General features: G+C 37.0%; 3 protein-coding genes across 5 annotated transcripts; 1 reads left to right on the top strand and 2 right to left on the bottom strand.

The window, feature by feature from the left end:
- Positions 1 to 108: 108 nt before the first annotated feature.
- Positions 109 to 651, top strand: LOC111806092. Its single transcript, XM_023691447.1, has one exon. The coding sequence runs from the start codon at positions 128 to 130 to the stop codon at positions 623 to 625; it is 498 nt and encodes a 165-aa protein (XP_023547215.1). The 5' UTR covers positions 109 to 127; the 3' UTR covers positions 626 to 651.
- A 1,728-nt stretch (positions 652 to 2,379) lies between these two features.
- LOC111805785 (oxysterol-binding protein-related protein 4C-like) lies at positions 2,380 to 5,561 on the bottom strand. The gene is made up of 7 exons (XM_023691017.1): positions 5,539 to 5,561; positions 4,904 to 5,071; positions 3,675 to 3,920; positions 3,489 to 3,585; positions 3,099 to 3,393; positions 2,920 to 3,019; positions 2,380 to 2,824 (listed from the first exon to the last, which is right to left on the bottom strand). The coding sequence occupies exons 1-7, from the start codon at positions 5,539 to 5,541 to the stop codon at positions 2,570 to 2,572; spliced, it is 1,164 nt and encodes a 387-aa protein (XP_023546785.1). The 5' UTR covers positions 5,542 to 5,561; the 3' UTR covers positions 2,380 to 2,569.
- A 1,920-nt stretch (positions 5,562 to 7,481) lies between these two features.
- LOC111805472 (subtilisin-like protease SBT2.5) lies at positions 7,482 to 14,517 on the bottom strand. Of its 3 annotated transcripts, XM_023690579.1 has the most exons (12): positions 14,256 to 14,517; positions 14,076 to 14,134; positions 13,401 to 13,615; positions 12,334 to 12,478; positions 11,836 to 12,230; positions 11,422 to 11,517; positions 11,267 to 11,339; positions 10,531 to 10,816; positions 9,745 to 10,070; positions 9,296 to 9,563; positions 8,679 to 8,960; positions 7,856 to 8,262 (listed from the first exon to the last, which is right to left on the bottom strand). In XM_023690579.1, the coding sequence occupies exons 3-12, from the start codon at positions 13,571 to 13,573 to the stop codon at positions 7,856 to 7,858; spliced, it is 2,451 nt and encodes an 816-aa protein (XP_023546347.1). In that variant the 5' UTR covers positions 13,574 to 13,615; positions 14,076 to 14,134; positions 14,256 to 14,517. The 3 variants fall into 3 exon arrangements, with proteins under 3 accessions (XP_023546348.1, XP_023546347.1, XP_023546345.1); XM_023690577.1 differs by lacking the exon at positions 14,076 to 14,134; XM_023690580.1 differs by lacking the exons at positions 14,076 to 14,134; positions 14,256 to 14,517 and having other exon boundaries at positions 7,482 to 8,262; positions 13,401 to 13,573.

Here is a 14,517-nt window from a genome sequence, read left to right as displayed (position 1 = left end):
TTAATTATATGTCTCTATCTATGTCTCCCAAAGTCCACTTCTTTAAGCTTCTTCCATTACTTATACTCTTCTTCCTTATCATCTCCAAAACAAAAGGGGATTCTGAATTTCTAGAAAGGGAACAAATATGGGTGGCTGTATCTCCCGCCGATCATCCTCCGCCGTCGCTGCCGCCGACACAATCCAACTCGTCCACTTGAATGGCCACGTCCAACACTTCCACATCCCCATAACTGCCCGCCAAGTCACTGGAAATTCACCCCGGCCGGCGGAGTACTTCATCAGCACGGCAGCGCAGCTGGTCTCCGTCGCCGTCAGCCCAGCGCTTAACCCCGACGCCATACTTCAGCCGGGCAAGGTCTATTTTTTGCTCCCGTTCTCTACTCTTCATCCCGACGTTTCTCCCTCCGACTTGTCGTCCATAGCCAGAAAGCTCACCGCCGCCGCTAAGTCCGCCCCTCGGCCGACGTGTGTTGCGGTCGGTGGTGGCGATGATTGGAAAACTCCTGCGAAATCACGACAGTGGAAGCCGTTCTTGGACACAATACAAGAGAAGGCGGTGAATAAGAGCGAGTCGGATTTGCAAGATAAACATAATAATAATCGTGTTTGTATATGGGACTAAGAATTTTGAATAAACATGTCTGCTGGGCAGAGGTTTCTACACCTTTATAAAAAATGATTCGTTCTCCCCTAATAGATGTATGATCGCACAATCCACCCTCCTTCGAGGCCCAGCGTCCTCGCTCCTCCCTAATTAATGATGGTAAAGTTACTAAAGCGTTGTCAACTAACCTCTAGTAGCTACACGTTTATTATAACTAGTTCACATGTCTATTTTAGTTGGTTCAAGCACGTGGTCTTTGCCCTCATGTTTATGTTGTTATCAAGTTACTATGATGGGACGTAGATTAGTTAATCCTATTAATATGGCGTTTATGTTCCAAGATAAGTAATGAATAGGCGCGTTCATGGCTCACTCGTGCAACTCTTTAAATAATTGCAGGCTTATAAGTGAAGTCAGTTACCGGGTATTTTTATACTCACTCGTGCTACTCTTTTCTTTTGAGATGGTACCTAAATCTATATGATACGCAATATTATAATAATTGAAAATATGATTTTAAAACTATTTATTTTGTTTGAAAAGCCATAAAATTATTAATGTCTAAGAAAGCGATTGCATGGTTGATTAGACCATTCTAGATACATTTTGACAATTATATCTCAAAGTTTCCATAAGCACGTGCCTTGAAAGCTTCTCCTCTCCTAAACTAATTAATATTGGGTATCATTTGTCAAAATTTAATGGAGAAATAATTTATTTATAAGCTTTTGATTATTAATTAAAGAAAAAACATAACGATGATATATATTTGTGAATCAAGATCGGTTTTAAAATCGGATCTTTTAGTCAATTCACGAGAACCCGAAAACCCGAATAGGATTAGAACTAATAAATGCTTTTAGTGTGATACCTAAGTTCTATTGACTTATTTATCACTTAATTAAGGCTTACCCAATTCCATCACTATTCGAAGATTAAAGGTACCCAAATGTTTCTTCATCTATCATTAGTTAAAGGAGTATCAAAAATCAAACCTATTGAATTATTTGAGATTACAATGAATGCGCACATGGACCCACCATGAGCATTCGTATACGTACCCCCTAGGCTTGACTTGTTGGGCTTGTGCACTCTTGCGTTGCCAGACACTATAGAGGGAAAGAACTCACATGATATCATGGCGAACATAAATATCGTAAAGTACGTGTTTGTACTAATAATAACAAGGAAGTATCTCAATGCACATGAGATATATAAAGGCATGAAATACTCATAAATTTAAATCATGACATATGTTTTAAGATACAAATCGTACTTCTTTTCATTTATGACATAACGTGCATATGAATTATGCATGCATTATTCTTATCACATCTTTTAAGTTGTCATGCATCATGCATCATTGATAACATAATATAACTCCATAACATGACATAATCATATCATAACATAATATAACTCCATGATGACTTAAAACGCCTCCACCTAACCACAAAAGAAGAGTCAGAGCTTACCACCCTTTCCTCGAATAAGTGAAAGGGCACCAACCTAAAGACTTCACGAATTTCTTTCCTTTAACAAAAAATAGACATCTTTGCATTGTTCTATGAGGATATGCTCGTGATCGACCCAAGCATAGTCGTCCAACACCTCAACATCGACCCATTCTCCAAGTCGTACACTAATCGAGTTTTTGCACATCACCCACGTTTAAGTCGAACATTTTTTTGTTCCAATCTCACATATGCACTCATATATTTGATGCACCTCCAAACCCTAATTAACAAAGTTCAGTTCTTGAGATATGTATATATATAAGTCTATGATAGATAGCTTCATTATTTAAAGAGAAATCATACAAGGGTTCTTCACATTTTACAATTGGGATTTACTACACTTACCCATCATTCCTTAAGCTTTATTCTTTCCACCATGAAAGCTATATATATATATATATATATATATATATATATATATATGAAGTTTGGACGACCAAAGGTATCAAATTGGGACAACAATGGGGGCAGGTGGGACAGTGGGTTGAATTGGATAGCAATCCCAACCATTTTCTTTGGAGTAAGAGAGCTTGAAATGCTTAGGAACCCAACTCTCCTTTCTTGACTCTCTCTCTTTTGCAAGCTCCCTTTGCCTTTCTTCCACTGCCATCTTTGCTTTCTTTGCTTTCTTCCAATCTTTGCTCAATATCCCTTGGCTCACTTCCCCCCACACCTTCGCTGATTCTGTTGCCCTAACACCCTGATACATATTCTCGATATCATAACCATAATCTCGTGTTGATATTTTATCTACTCAGCTATGCTCAAATTGGCTGATGAAAGAAATTTGTTTACCTTAAGGTCAAGAACAATCGGAGTTCTTAAGTTGGAAATCACTTCACTTGCATTGTATATAGTTCTAACGTTCCCATTTTGATACTTCAGTGTAACGGATCTGAGACAACAAAAAAGTTAGCTCAAACAAACGAGTAATAAAACATTATTCGATTATCAAATCAAAGTCGAACTTTTACCTGTCCCATTGGCCATCAATGTCACATAAGTTCTTGATGGACAAAGATTGAGAAAAAATCTTGCCATTGATGGATCGGCTGTTTGATTTGCGACCTAAAAAGCTAAGGCCTTTGTAAGAGATTTCAGCTGCGAGGCCACTTTCTTGGCATTGGATCTTCACTTTGCCACTCCATTCAAACGCCTTTGTTGGAATGAATTTGAACACCAAACTTGGACAGTTCATTACATAAGTTTCCCCATGGTTTAGAAGCTTTAGCTGCCTCTTCCCACATATCTCGGTTTCCACGCTTGTACCTATTTCAAAACGAGAGAAAATAGTAACATCATTACGATAATCTTTTCTTTGTTCGAGACAAAATGGTAAGCAATGGGTGACGTTAAATACGTACCACGGAATTTAGGAGAGAGATTATGACACCATATCATTTCGATGTTATGTTTTTCATCGGTGGCATGAAGGGCAGATACAGGTGGGTAATGTGAAACCTACATTTTAAAGCTAGATCGTTCATAATGTATAGAGACTAAATAGATACAAAACTAAGATCGAAAGATGACACGAGTAAGAAGGGTACCTGTTCGAGTAGGACATTAAGGGTACCCTTGGAAACATGATGGGTCTCCCCAAGAATAGGGTTGTAAGGGAAAGCACCAAAGATGAGAGGGCGAGTAGTGGAAATGCTCCATCCCACAACGGCTGCTAATCTTTCCATAGCACTTCCCCCACGATTGCACTTCTCCAGCATATCCTCACCCCAACAATACACTGATTCCCCAAAACATTGGAGTTGGGATTTTGGAATGTTGAAGTTTGGTGGAGCCTAACAAAAAACAACTCAGGTTTGTTAGACGAACACGACTCTCCACAATGGTATAATATTGTCCACTTTGAGTATAAGCTCTCATGGTTTTGCTTTGGGCTTCCCCAAAAGGTTTCATACCAATGGAGAGAGTATTCTTTGTTTATAAACCCATGATCATTCCCTAAATTAGCCGATGTGGAACTTACATCATCCAACACCTCTCCTCGAACAAAGTACGCCTCCCCTTAATCGAGGCTTGACTCCTTTGGAGTCTTAGTCATTTTTTACTGCCTTCGAGGAGTCCTGACTTCTTTTCTTTTGGAGTCTTTTGTTCGACATTTGAGGATTTACCAATTTATTAGCACGACTAAGTTTAGGGCATGGCTCTGATACCATGTTAAATGAACACGACTCTCCACAATGGTATGATCATTCCCTAAATTAGCTAATGTGGGACTCACTCGCTCGACTCCTTTCTTTGGAGCCCTCGAACAAAGTGCACCTTTTGTTCGATATTTGAGAATTCTATTGTCATGGCTAAGTTTAGGGTATGACTCTGATACAATGTTAGAAATTATGACTCTCCACAATGGTATGATATTGTCCACTTTGAGCATAAGCTCTCGTATCTTTGCTTTGGACTTCCCCAAAATACCTCGTACCAATGTAGATGTATTCCTTTACCTAAATCCATGATCATTTCCTAAATTAGCTAATGTAGGACTCACTCCGAACAATCCTCAACAAAGAAAATGTATTTACTAGAGTGAGGTTTTCACACATTTATAAACAATAGTTCATTCTTTTCTCGATGTGAGGTCTCACAAACCACCCTTTAGAGGTTCACCATTTTCACTAGCATACACTACACATGTATGCGTTTAAAAATCTTGAAGGGAAGTCACGAAGGGAAAGTCCATAAAAGAGGATAATATCGGTTAACAGTAGGCTTGAACGATTACGAAAGGTTGGAATAAATGAAATATTAAAATGAAGAAAACCTTGTATTTGAGTGAAATGAGATCCAATCCTGGGCGTAGATCTTTGATGATGGTCATAGCCTGATGTAGAAGATTTGAAACTCTGTCCGCATCTGATTCCTCCTCTAAAGACATTGGCTTCGCAATTACAATTGGGTTGCGTCTGGTTCCAATGCTCCCTTCCGGATCCTATAATTTCTCACCCCCTTAGAATATTACCTTATTCTATAATAATCTTTTTAAATGCTAACAATTTAACATTTACAATAATAAAATTTAAAAAAAAAAAATCATATTTTATATATATGATAAACTTACCTAGCATATAGTAATTAAAAGATTTTATTCTAAATTAAAAGAAGAAGAGTCGAAAACTCGGGCAACTTCTTCCGAATTTGAGGAAGGTTTCTCTTATTGACCTAAAAATCTATTATAACGTTTTTATCCAATTGTCGTATTTTCTTTTTTGCAACGCTCGTTAGGAGATGGAGATAATCAGATGATAAACAGTAAAAGTTTCAAAAAAATTGTTGAGTAAGTGAAGAAAAACTCCGAGCTTCCTCCATTTAATCAACTAGAAAGACAGTAAAAGAGAAAGAAAAGGCGAAAGCTACGAAAGAAAGCCATGAAGTTATAGAAAGAGAGAGAGATATCACCATTTTTTGAGAAGAAAGTTGGAATGAATGAGTGAAAGAAATGAATGAATGAATGAAAGAATTTATAGGGCAAAGGTTAACAGTTGATGGTCAAAATGCATTGAAGAGTTGGAGTAAGGACAATTTGGAGACATTAAGATATGAATGCTATCTATGATCTAAACAAACCCTTCTTTGTCTTTTCATCCCATTCTTCTTCTCTCTCTTATTTCATCTCTCTCACCTAACACCCACTCTATTAAATATATACACACATTTATATTTATACCTTTATTTACCGCTTAAATAAAACGTCAATTGTTATCTTAAACTTCATTGTTCGATCTAGAGAGGTCCATGGGACTCCAACTTGAAAGGGCGGGAAATTCCTGTTTAAACAAAGAATGAGAGATGAATTAAGTTAAACAGTGTCAAGGATAGAGATTTTAGTCTTTGTCCTCGACCCATCCAAGTTCTTGTCTTGCCTCACTTTTATAAAGATATATATATATATTCTCAAGAGATGGGGACCAAGACGGAAAAGTCCCGTTGCTCTGTTCCCGCTCCACCTGTGAACATCTATAGCTTCGATTCTCCACTTCCATAATTCTTGAACTCGAATATATAAAAGTTTGTTCGGTTTTAGATACAATGAAACCCTAGGAGGATGAGGATGAGGATGAGGATGCCTACCATGGTGGGATGGGATGATGAATAAAAGCCAAAAATCCCAATTGATCAAACTTTTATAGTTGGTCAAATATTTATTTAATTTTGTCATGGTTGTATAAAGTATATAAAACATAATTAAAAGATAGAAAAAGTTCCTATGTTGAATCAATAATAAATTACTATATTATCATTCTATGGACACGATGACACTCGAGCAAATGCCACCATCTATCCAAATGTCGCTCTTAAATTACAATATGATTCTCATCGATAGAGAGATAGAAGATGGTCATCTCAAGACAACACGACCCACATGCAATATTGAGAGGACGTGGAAAAACAATCTAATTGGAAGTTAAGTATGTTAAAAAATTTATTCTTCAAATTGTAGGGTGTTTAGCTCTACCAGAAAAACTCAATTAAATATTTCTTTGTTTTGCTTAATACGTTGGCATTCAACCTATGATTAACCTTTTGGCTTGTTTTTTGGCTTGTTTTTGAAAGACTTGCAACGAAACTTAACAGTACAATNAAAAAAAAAAAAAAAAAAAAAAAAAAAAAAAAATGTTTCTTACAAAGTTGTTATCATCAGTAAAGACTGCATCAGGATCGTGATAGGTTTGATCACGAAAGTCCAAAAATGGGGGCAAGAACTTGTTCTTGTTCCGTGAAGAATTCTTCCACCGTTTCATGCTTATTTTGATAGTAGCAATGAGGTTCCTCGACATTATCCCAATAAGAGCTAGGATTTTCATAAGAATGTGTCATTTTCTTTATTAGAAACAAAAAGAAATATTCGAGTAGTTGAAACTGAAACAACTACATCAAACAATTGGAGTGGAGAGTAAATAAAAAATGAGATTCCTCATTTCTTTCTCTCATTCAAACCCTACCTGCGAACCAAGCTATTTTGCATGAGAATTGCAATCTAATTATTTAAATTGAAACTATATGAGTCACACCTTTCCTCCTTTGTTTGTTGTGGGTCATGCCTCAATTAGCGGGGTTCACCATTTTAAACAGCTACGTCTAGTATTTACTCGTAAGACATTTCAAAAGTTCAGCTGATCTCCATGTTTAGATACAATTACAAATAATTCAACGAAAGTAATATGAATTAGACCCTATGTGACTCCAAATAGAAAAACTTTAGTGATGATCTTGTACGATGTTCTAAATTGCATACCGATAATTTCTATACCTTGATAGCCTAGGATAACGCTCGCATCCTATAAGAAAAACTTGATTTATATTTATAAGCTTCAAAATGGCCTCTACTACATATCAAAACAGGTGCAAAATCGCCGGTGATTGCATTCAAGGATCTATGTCAAAAGCCACAATGCCATTTTTACATCCCTAATGCTCCTTGGAATATAATGTTTGCAACAAAGCCAACAGAGAATGAGGCATATCTGTAAAGGGATAAGAAACCTCATTATGCAAAATCTAACTGTAATACTAAACAAATTAGTAATCAAAACTTAAGTGGAAGAAATCAGCAGCCTCCCCCCTTGTTCTGAGTTGATCATCTTTACACCCACATACATATTTCAGACAAATTACATCTGACATCCTATTTAGCTTATTCCAACACATACAAAGAATATTACAGCCCCATAAACTTTTACCTTTTCTTCTGAATTATTATTAACCAAAACCCAACTCATCGTTGGTATCCCATGGCTACTACAGGTATTCTAACCTTGTGTCCTCGACTGCCCTTCAATAGAACCTCGCCAAAACTATAGGTTCCGGTCAGTGATCGAGCTGTTAGAGTTACTGAGAATTTTCTCGATGAACCGGATCGTAACGTCATTGCTGGAGGACTTGTTTCTATGGCAACAGCAGGGTCCATTCTTGCAGTAATTGTATAGGTTTCTTCCTCGGCAACATTTGTTACTGTGCGAGTAACAGTCTTAGTTCCCACAAGATGGGCGATGGTAATTGATGGGGTGTTGAGGTTCCAGGGATGGCCCATGGTGAAGTTGCAAGGTGAGTTTGTGAAGTTGTGTATCTCGTGAACATTGATACCCGCTGTCGTGCACAAAAATCCCAAGTAATCTTCATAACCTGAGAATAAACAAGATTCTATATGAGCTGAGCCATTGCATACAGATTCGTAAAACTACTCAAGTACAGTAAATAATTCGACATGGAAACGACTTTTAAGTGCCATCAGCAGAAAAATTCAGAGGAAAAGACATGAAACTTTTTACTCTCATTGTTCTTTTGCGTCATTTAGATCTCAAGAGAGGATAACCCATGAACCAATAATTAGATTATCCCAAGAGAGGATGGATTAAGCTGTCTCCTTTTAGTTCCTTTTTTTTCTTTTTCCCTACTTTTTGGATGAATTGAGTCTCCTTTTAGTGGCTTCGATCCGGTAGAGATCGGTGCTCAAAGTTAACCAACATGATTGATATGATAAGATAAGAAGCAAATGTATGATTCAAACATCAAATTTAGATAGGGGAAGCAAAATGAACCTGCATCAAAGATGAGTCCCGGATCCAGTGCAGCTCTTGGGTTAACATGACCACTCCCATAATCAAAAGGTGTTGCAGATACCAGTTTCATGGCTTCTGTTTCAGAAAACTGTTGCGCTTTAAGAGGTCTTCCTGCTCTGTCCATTGTTGTTGAAGTTGTCATCAAAGCCGATTTGATGGCTGCAGGACTCCAGTTAGGATGCTTCTGTTTTACAAGAGCTGATATACCAGCTATATGCGGTGCTGCCATGCTGGTTCCAGAAATCATAGCGAATCCCTCTCCTGGAAGAATTAAACTGTTAGTATAAAGTATTTAATTTCAAAAATAAAATCAAGAACTCACAAAACTGAAGTTTGGCGCTCCTATAATACTGGAGAAGATGAGTAAGAATTAAAACAGTTTCTACTCTTTTGGAATCCTTTGTTCATAAAAAATGGGGCAAAAATTACAACACACTCTATTAAACGTTTTGACTTTGTTACTCTGCTTTTCTCTGTTTTTATTTATTTAGTTTCGAAGAGATACTTTTCACGTAGTTTTGAACTTTGATATAAGCATGGTGGTTACAATATAAAGGAACATTAATAGTGAGATAAATGGATTTGATAATACTAACCAACATAGTTCGGCTCGTCGGTTCCATTTGGAGACCAAGCAGCCCAAATCAAAGACCCAGGAGCTAGAATATCTGGTTTGAGAAGGTCTGCATCCTGAAAGCTAAAATCTCTAATATTCGGCCCACGAGCGGAAAACAATGCTACCTCAGGAGCTGATTTGTATAATAAAGGCATCAAACCATCCCCAATGCTACCCACAGCATCAAAGCTCTTGACACGACCGGTCCAGTCTCTGGGAGTAGAGGTGTTGTAGTAGTCTATAAGATCCTAAAAGTAAATTCCAGAGTGCGAAATCACCAAATAGTAAGTGGACAATGGTAGAGAAGAAACATGAAAGCACAAGGAAAAATCCAAATTCAAGAGTAGCTCCAGTGTTCTTTACTATGGATATTATGATGTGCAGACCAAATCTAAGTATTTTCGAAGAGCAAGATACATTAAAAATTACCATCGACTTGCTGACATCAGTTATAAGAATTCCAGGAATGCCAACAGGAACAGGGTCAAATTTAGATCCAGGAGAGATGTTTTCAACAGCAAGAACAAAGCCAGCTGCCCCAAGGGCTCTTGCTGTTTGAGAAACCTTCTTGATTGAAGCGGTACCAACAACAAAACTGAATGAATATCCACAAAGAAGAACTTTTCCTTCAACCAAACGTTTGTTTAGAACGTCAGGCCTTTGGCAGTCTGAAGGACTGTACTTCGATACTGAAGAATCTAACAGAACGTCATTAGCTGCGACCAATGTGTATGTCCGATTTAAATGTGTAGCAGCTGCACAAAGCAATGAATTTTTGTCAATTCAAAATATTTCCAACAGAGTTTATCAGTGATTGCACATGAATGAATAATACCACCATTTGTCAATTGAAGGGTCGAGAATAGTGGTAAGAAAACTTTTGGATTCAACCAAGAAACATGAATTCAAAATTTAATGAGGTCATCTATATGAAAGATATTGAACATCCTAAAAATTTCTTAAATGCTAAATATTTTTAGGTTAAGCAACAGTGCTAGGGGTTTAAATTCACTGAACAAACAAGCAAAATAAGTTTTGGGATGTTAACGGGATAGTATCATCACTAATCTGTCACACAAAAACTCTCCCTGATCATAATTTCAATAAAGCAGCAAAACCGTGAGCATGAGCGCCCAATATTGAAAAATTAGCATATGTGAGACAACTACGATTCTTTGGAAAGCTGCAATACCAGGTCAAGTTGATGAAACTTACGTGATAAACCAAGTCCAGCCAAAATTTTTCCATTACCAAGTGTCAGATGGTTTTTGTATCTTCTGTCGTCAATTGCAGCTGCCACAGTTGCTATCCATGGACTATATGACACCAAAGTTTTCGGAAATGGACCTCCATTTCCAGCAGCCTGTGCAACAAATACACCAGCCTTCACAGCTGAAAGAAGGGTCGCATCAAAAGGGTTTAAATATGTGATCTTGGTAGTTGCAGGAGGACTATTTGGCCCCACCGAAAGACTGAGAATATCGACCCCATCATGTACAGCCTGTTCACATGAGTTCATTGTTTTAAATCATCCGAACAGAATTTTACGATTACGGGAAATTATCTCAAATCACATTAATAGAAAAGGAAGAATTTCTTTATTAATAAAAACAGTTGGGGAAGGGGATTGAACCTAGTGTTCATTACACAAACAATTTTCTTTATCAGCTATGTTATCCTATGAAACAAACAAAGAACGAAGGAATGTGACTACAGTAAAAATGTTCACATATTTTAGCAATACTGATGTGAATAGTGCAGATATTCATGTACCAAGCTGTTCATTTCCTGAGGAAGGAGCTGGACAGTGAAATAAGGAGAAATATAAAACAATTTTTTAATAAGCAACAAGTTGACTCCCGGAACACCAAATAAGAAAGCTGCGATTAAAGGTGTAATCTCTTAATTTTATACAGTATCTAAATTTTCAGAAGTAGTTGGATGTACACACCTGATCAATAGCTGCAACTACATCAGCAACAAATCCCCCAAAAATCCTGTAGAGAGCTTTATATACAGCAATTCTATGCATAGAAAATTCAAGTGAAACATTTAGAAGGAGAACGATACAGCTACTTTAAATTGAGCCATTTCTATCTCCCTCACCTAGCACGGGGAGCCATCCCACTTGCTTTACCAAATTCATAGCCATGCATTCTCACAGGGATTCCATTATTTCCAGCAGCAATTGCTGCTGTATGGCTGGTACAGTAAAGCATAAAGTGAATAAAAATATATATCATTCAAGTCCATAATAAAACGAACAAGGCAGATTTCAACTCGTTTCGTGTAAGAGGAGAATCTTTGCAACAGAGCGAAAAAAAAGGGGGAAATGATTAAAAATAAACATTTTAAATAATGCGTCCACGCCAATTCCAAAAATTTCTAGTAGAGTGTTTAGCGCAGGTGAGGCTTTAAGAATATTACTAAATGTAATATGAAAAAACAGAGGCAAATAAATTCACAACAAAAAGAAATTAATAAAAAAAGAACTTTTAAAAAAATGATAGAAGGGCCAACCTTCCATGTCCGTCACCATCCAAAGGAGATTCAAAATGAATAGCTGGATTAAATGCCCCAGCTGCTTTAGCAGCTTCTGCAAAATGTTGGGCTCCAACAATCTTTCCATTACAAAATTCCTTCTTAGTGTCAGGGTCTACTTCACATTTCCCTTTATACTTCAAACACGGCCCAAAAGGTTCGGTATTATATGTTGCAAAACTTGGATGATGTGGATAAATCCCGGAGTCCACAAATCCAATCACAATGTCCTCTCCAGCTCTGTCAAAGCCACCGCCGGTTGGCCATACGCCAGTTGGAAGGCCCAAAAACTCTGGCGTGTGTGTTGTTAGTTTTCTAACCTTCCAGTCCCTCTCTACAGATTTTACAATTGGTGTATGTCTTAGAGTCTCTGCCTACAAATGGAAGGGTTAATTACATGCAAGAAAAATACTTCTATTTTATGGGAAAAGACCAATTACGCTGAGAAGGTAAGAAGATTTCTCAAGTCTAACTAACCTGTTCAGGCGTGATGTCAACAGCAAATCCATTGATGAGATGCTTGTAACTATAGAGCTTCTTGAAGGATCCTCTCTCAAACAACATTCCAAGAAGCATGTCGTGTTTACTTTCGAGATGACGAGCATAGGATGTCACAATTTCACTGCAAGAAACTTCCAAGTGTGAGATGCATAATATTCAACAACATAAAGCTGGTTAAATCTTTCAGAACAGCAAACTCCTTCAAAACTAAAAGGAAACAATTATTGATTTCAAGGATCATAAGAGAATATTTTCATAAGAAATAAAGGTAATCCTATTACAAGAGCACCACTCATATAGAATGGACAATAAATCATTTATAAAATTAAAATGAAGTGTTTTTCTTCACCAACTTGCTACAGATATAATTTTTGCCCTTCCACACCAGACCAACTCCATGTGATCCTAATAATCAAGAGAACTGTTCACATTTTCCAGTGATATAACCCTTAATGTATAATGATGGAGTAAATATGGAATCCTGAAGATTACTTCAATATCGATTATCAACAATAATATTTGAAAATCAAGTAGTGTGTATGTATGTATTTTGTTATCCATTAAAAGAAAGATGTACAATTATTAAATATGAAGAGTGGAGAATGTTTTAATGCAAAGTAAAGTCCAGTTAGAAAAATAAAAAAACTAATTGGGTCAAATTCTCGCTAAACCAAATATCCTAATTTTATTAAATACTTAAGTGTAATACATCTATACACGTAATAGCCTTCTTCAACTTAAAGGGGATCACAAAGACCAGACAAGTCAAAACAAGGGGGGCCAAAGTTTGACAGCTCCCAAAATAATAAACTGAAATCCCTGTTGGAAAATGACGTTTCACAATACAAGAACCCACATGGAAAAGTCACAAAAAGGATAGAAAAAGCTCGAAAATTGCGTCAATTATTTAATGGTAGTAATGATTTTATTGCTGGAAAGCATTAGATGATAAACTTCAACCATGATTATGAACTTCAGTCATGAACATGACAAAGACAAAACATACACAACCACTAACAAATACAGAATTGAATTGTTGAAACCTGGTAGGGTCGATCTTTTCATTAGATTCCATTGCTGTGGCTTCAAACCCATCGAGATCACCTTTGTAACTCACAATAGGTTCTCCTTCAATGGTGACAATGTAAATTTCTGCCTTCCCAACAACAACAAGCACCAAAAACACAAGAACAGTGCACTGGAAATTCACCACCATTGTCTCCAGTGTCAAGAAGGTAACTTCAGAAATCCACCAGATCTGGATTTTAAAAAAAAAACCTTCAAAATCAACAGTAGAAACAAGAACNAAAAAAAAAAAACGGAGAGAGAATAAAAAAATACTAACAAACACCAAACATCTTTTTCATGGGAAAAAACAAATCAACCGAAAGAAAATAGTAATTCTAAACTTCAAGAAAAAGCAAGTGCGAGAAATTTCAAAAGAACCACTCACTCAGCAACCAAATGTAAATCACAACTTTTGCTCACCAATGAAAAATAAAACACTCCAAGTAGTCACAGTAACAAGTAGAAGGATGCTGAAGAAGAATTAGAATAATACACAGAGAACCCAACCTTCAAAAACCAGAAACAGAGCTCAGAGAAAGACTTCAAACATCAATGGTAACCAATTACCAAACCAATAAGAATCAGAAAAGGAAAATCCAAAAAGAGATCAAAACGAAACAGAAGTTACAGAACATTGATTTCTGAGCTACCTCTGACAGTAAAATCAGAAATTCTAAATCCCGATGGACTCCATCAAAGCAAACCCAATCTAGGAAACACAGCAATAAATAAACAAATTGCAAGCAACCGAAACGAAGTTCATACAATTCGCGGAAAGCTCATTAAAGAAGAAAAAAGGAAGAAGATAAAAAAGTGAAGTAGAAGCATACAGTGGAATGCGATCGGGAAAAGGAAGGGAAGATTCACATAGAGAGCAAAATTGGGACGGGATCAGCAGTGAGGGATTGGAAATGGAGGTTGATTGAGAGAAGGTAGAGCTAGGGTTTTGGTGAGTGAAGGAAGAAGAGAAGTGAAGCGCAGGTAGGTAGCTACCAGAGAGGAGGAGGAGGAGGAGGAGGAGGAGAGAGGAGGATCATGAAGAGAGTCACAGACTACAAAACCTTTGGACCGATTGGTCAATTAATGCCAAAT

This window comes from Cucurbita pepo, chromosome LG11, assembly GCF_002806865.2.
Source record: "Cucurbita pepo subsp. pepo cultivar mu-cu-16 chromosome LG11, ASM280686v2, whole genome shotgun sequence".
Taxonomy (NCBI): Eukaryota; Viridiplantae; Streptophyta; class Magnoliopsida; order Cucurbitales; family Cucurbitaceae; genus Cucurbita; species Cucurbita pepo.
Note: the sequence above shows the minus strand (reverse complement) of the source record. Positions and strands in the feature narration are given on the sequence as shown.

Excerpts from the sequence above, each read along its gene's own strand:
- LOC111805785 (XM_023691017.1), bottom strand. Across the intron at positions 3,020-3,098 it reads ATTGATGGCCAATGGGACAG|ATCCGTTACACTGAAGTATC; the intron begins GTAAAAGTTCGA and ends TTGTTGTCTCAG. Across the intron at positions 2,825-2,919 it reads CGATTGTTCTTGACCTTAAG|GGTGTTAGGGCAACAGAATC; the intron begins GTAAACAAATTT and ends AATATGTATCAG.
- LOC111806092 (XM_023691447.1), top strand. The coding sequence starts at position 128 with ATGGGTGGCTGTATCTCCCGCCGATCATCCTCCGCCGTCGCTGCCGCC.
- LOC111805472 (XM_023690579.1), bottom strand. The coding sequence starts at position 13,573 with ATGGTGGTGAATTTCCAGTGCACTGTTCTTGTGTTTTTGGTGCTTGTT. Across the intron at positions 11,340-11,421 it reads GGGATGGCTCCCCGTGCTAG|AATTGCTGTATATAAAGCTC; the intron begins GTGAGGGAGATA and ends TTCTATGCATAG. Across the intron at positions 10,817-11,266 it reads TAGTTGCAGCTATTGATCAG|GCTGTACATGATGGGGTCGA; the intron begins GTGTGTACATCC and ends TCATGTGAACAG.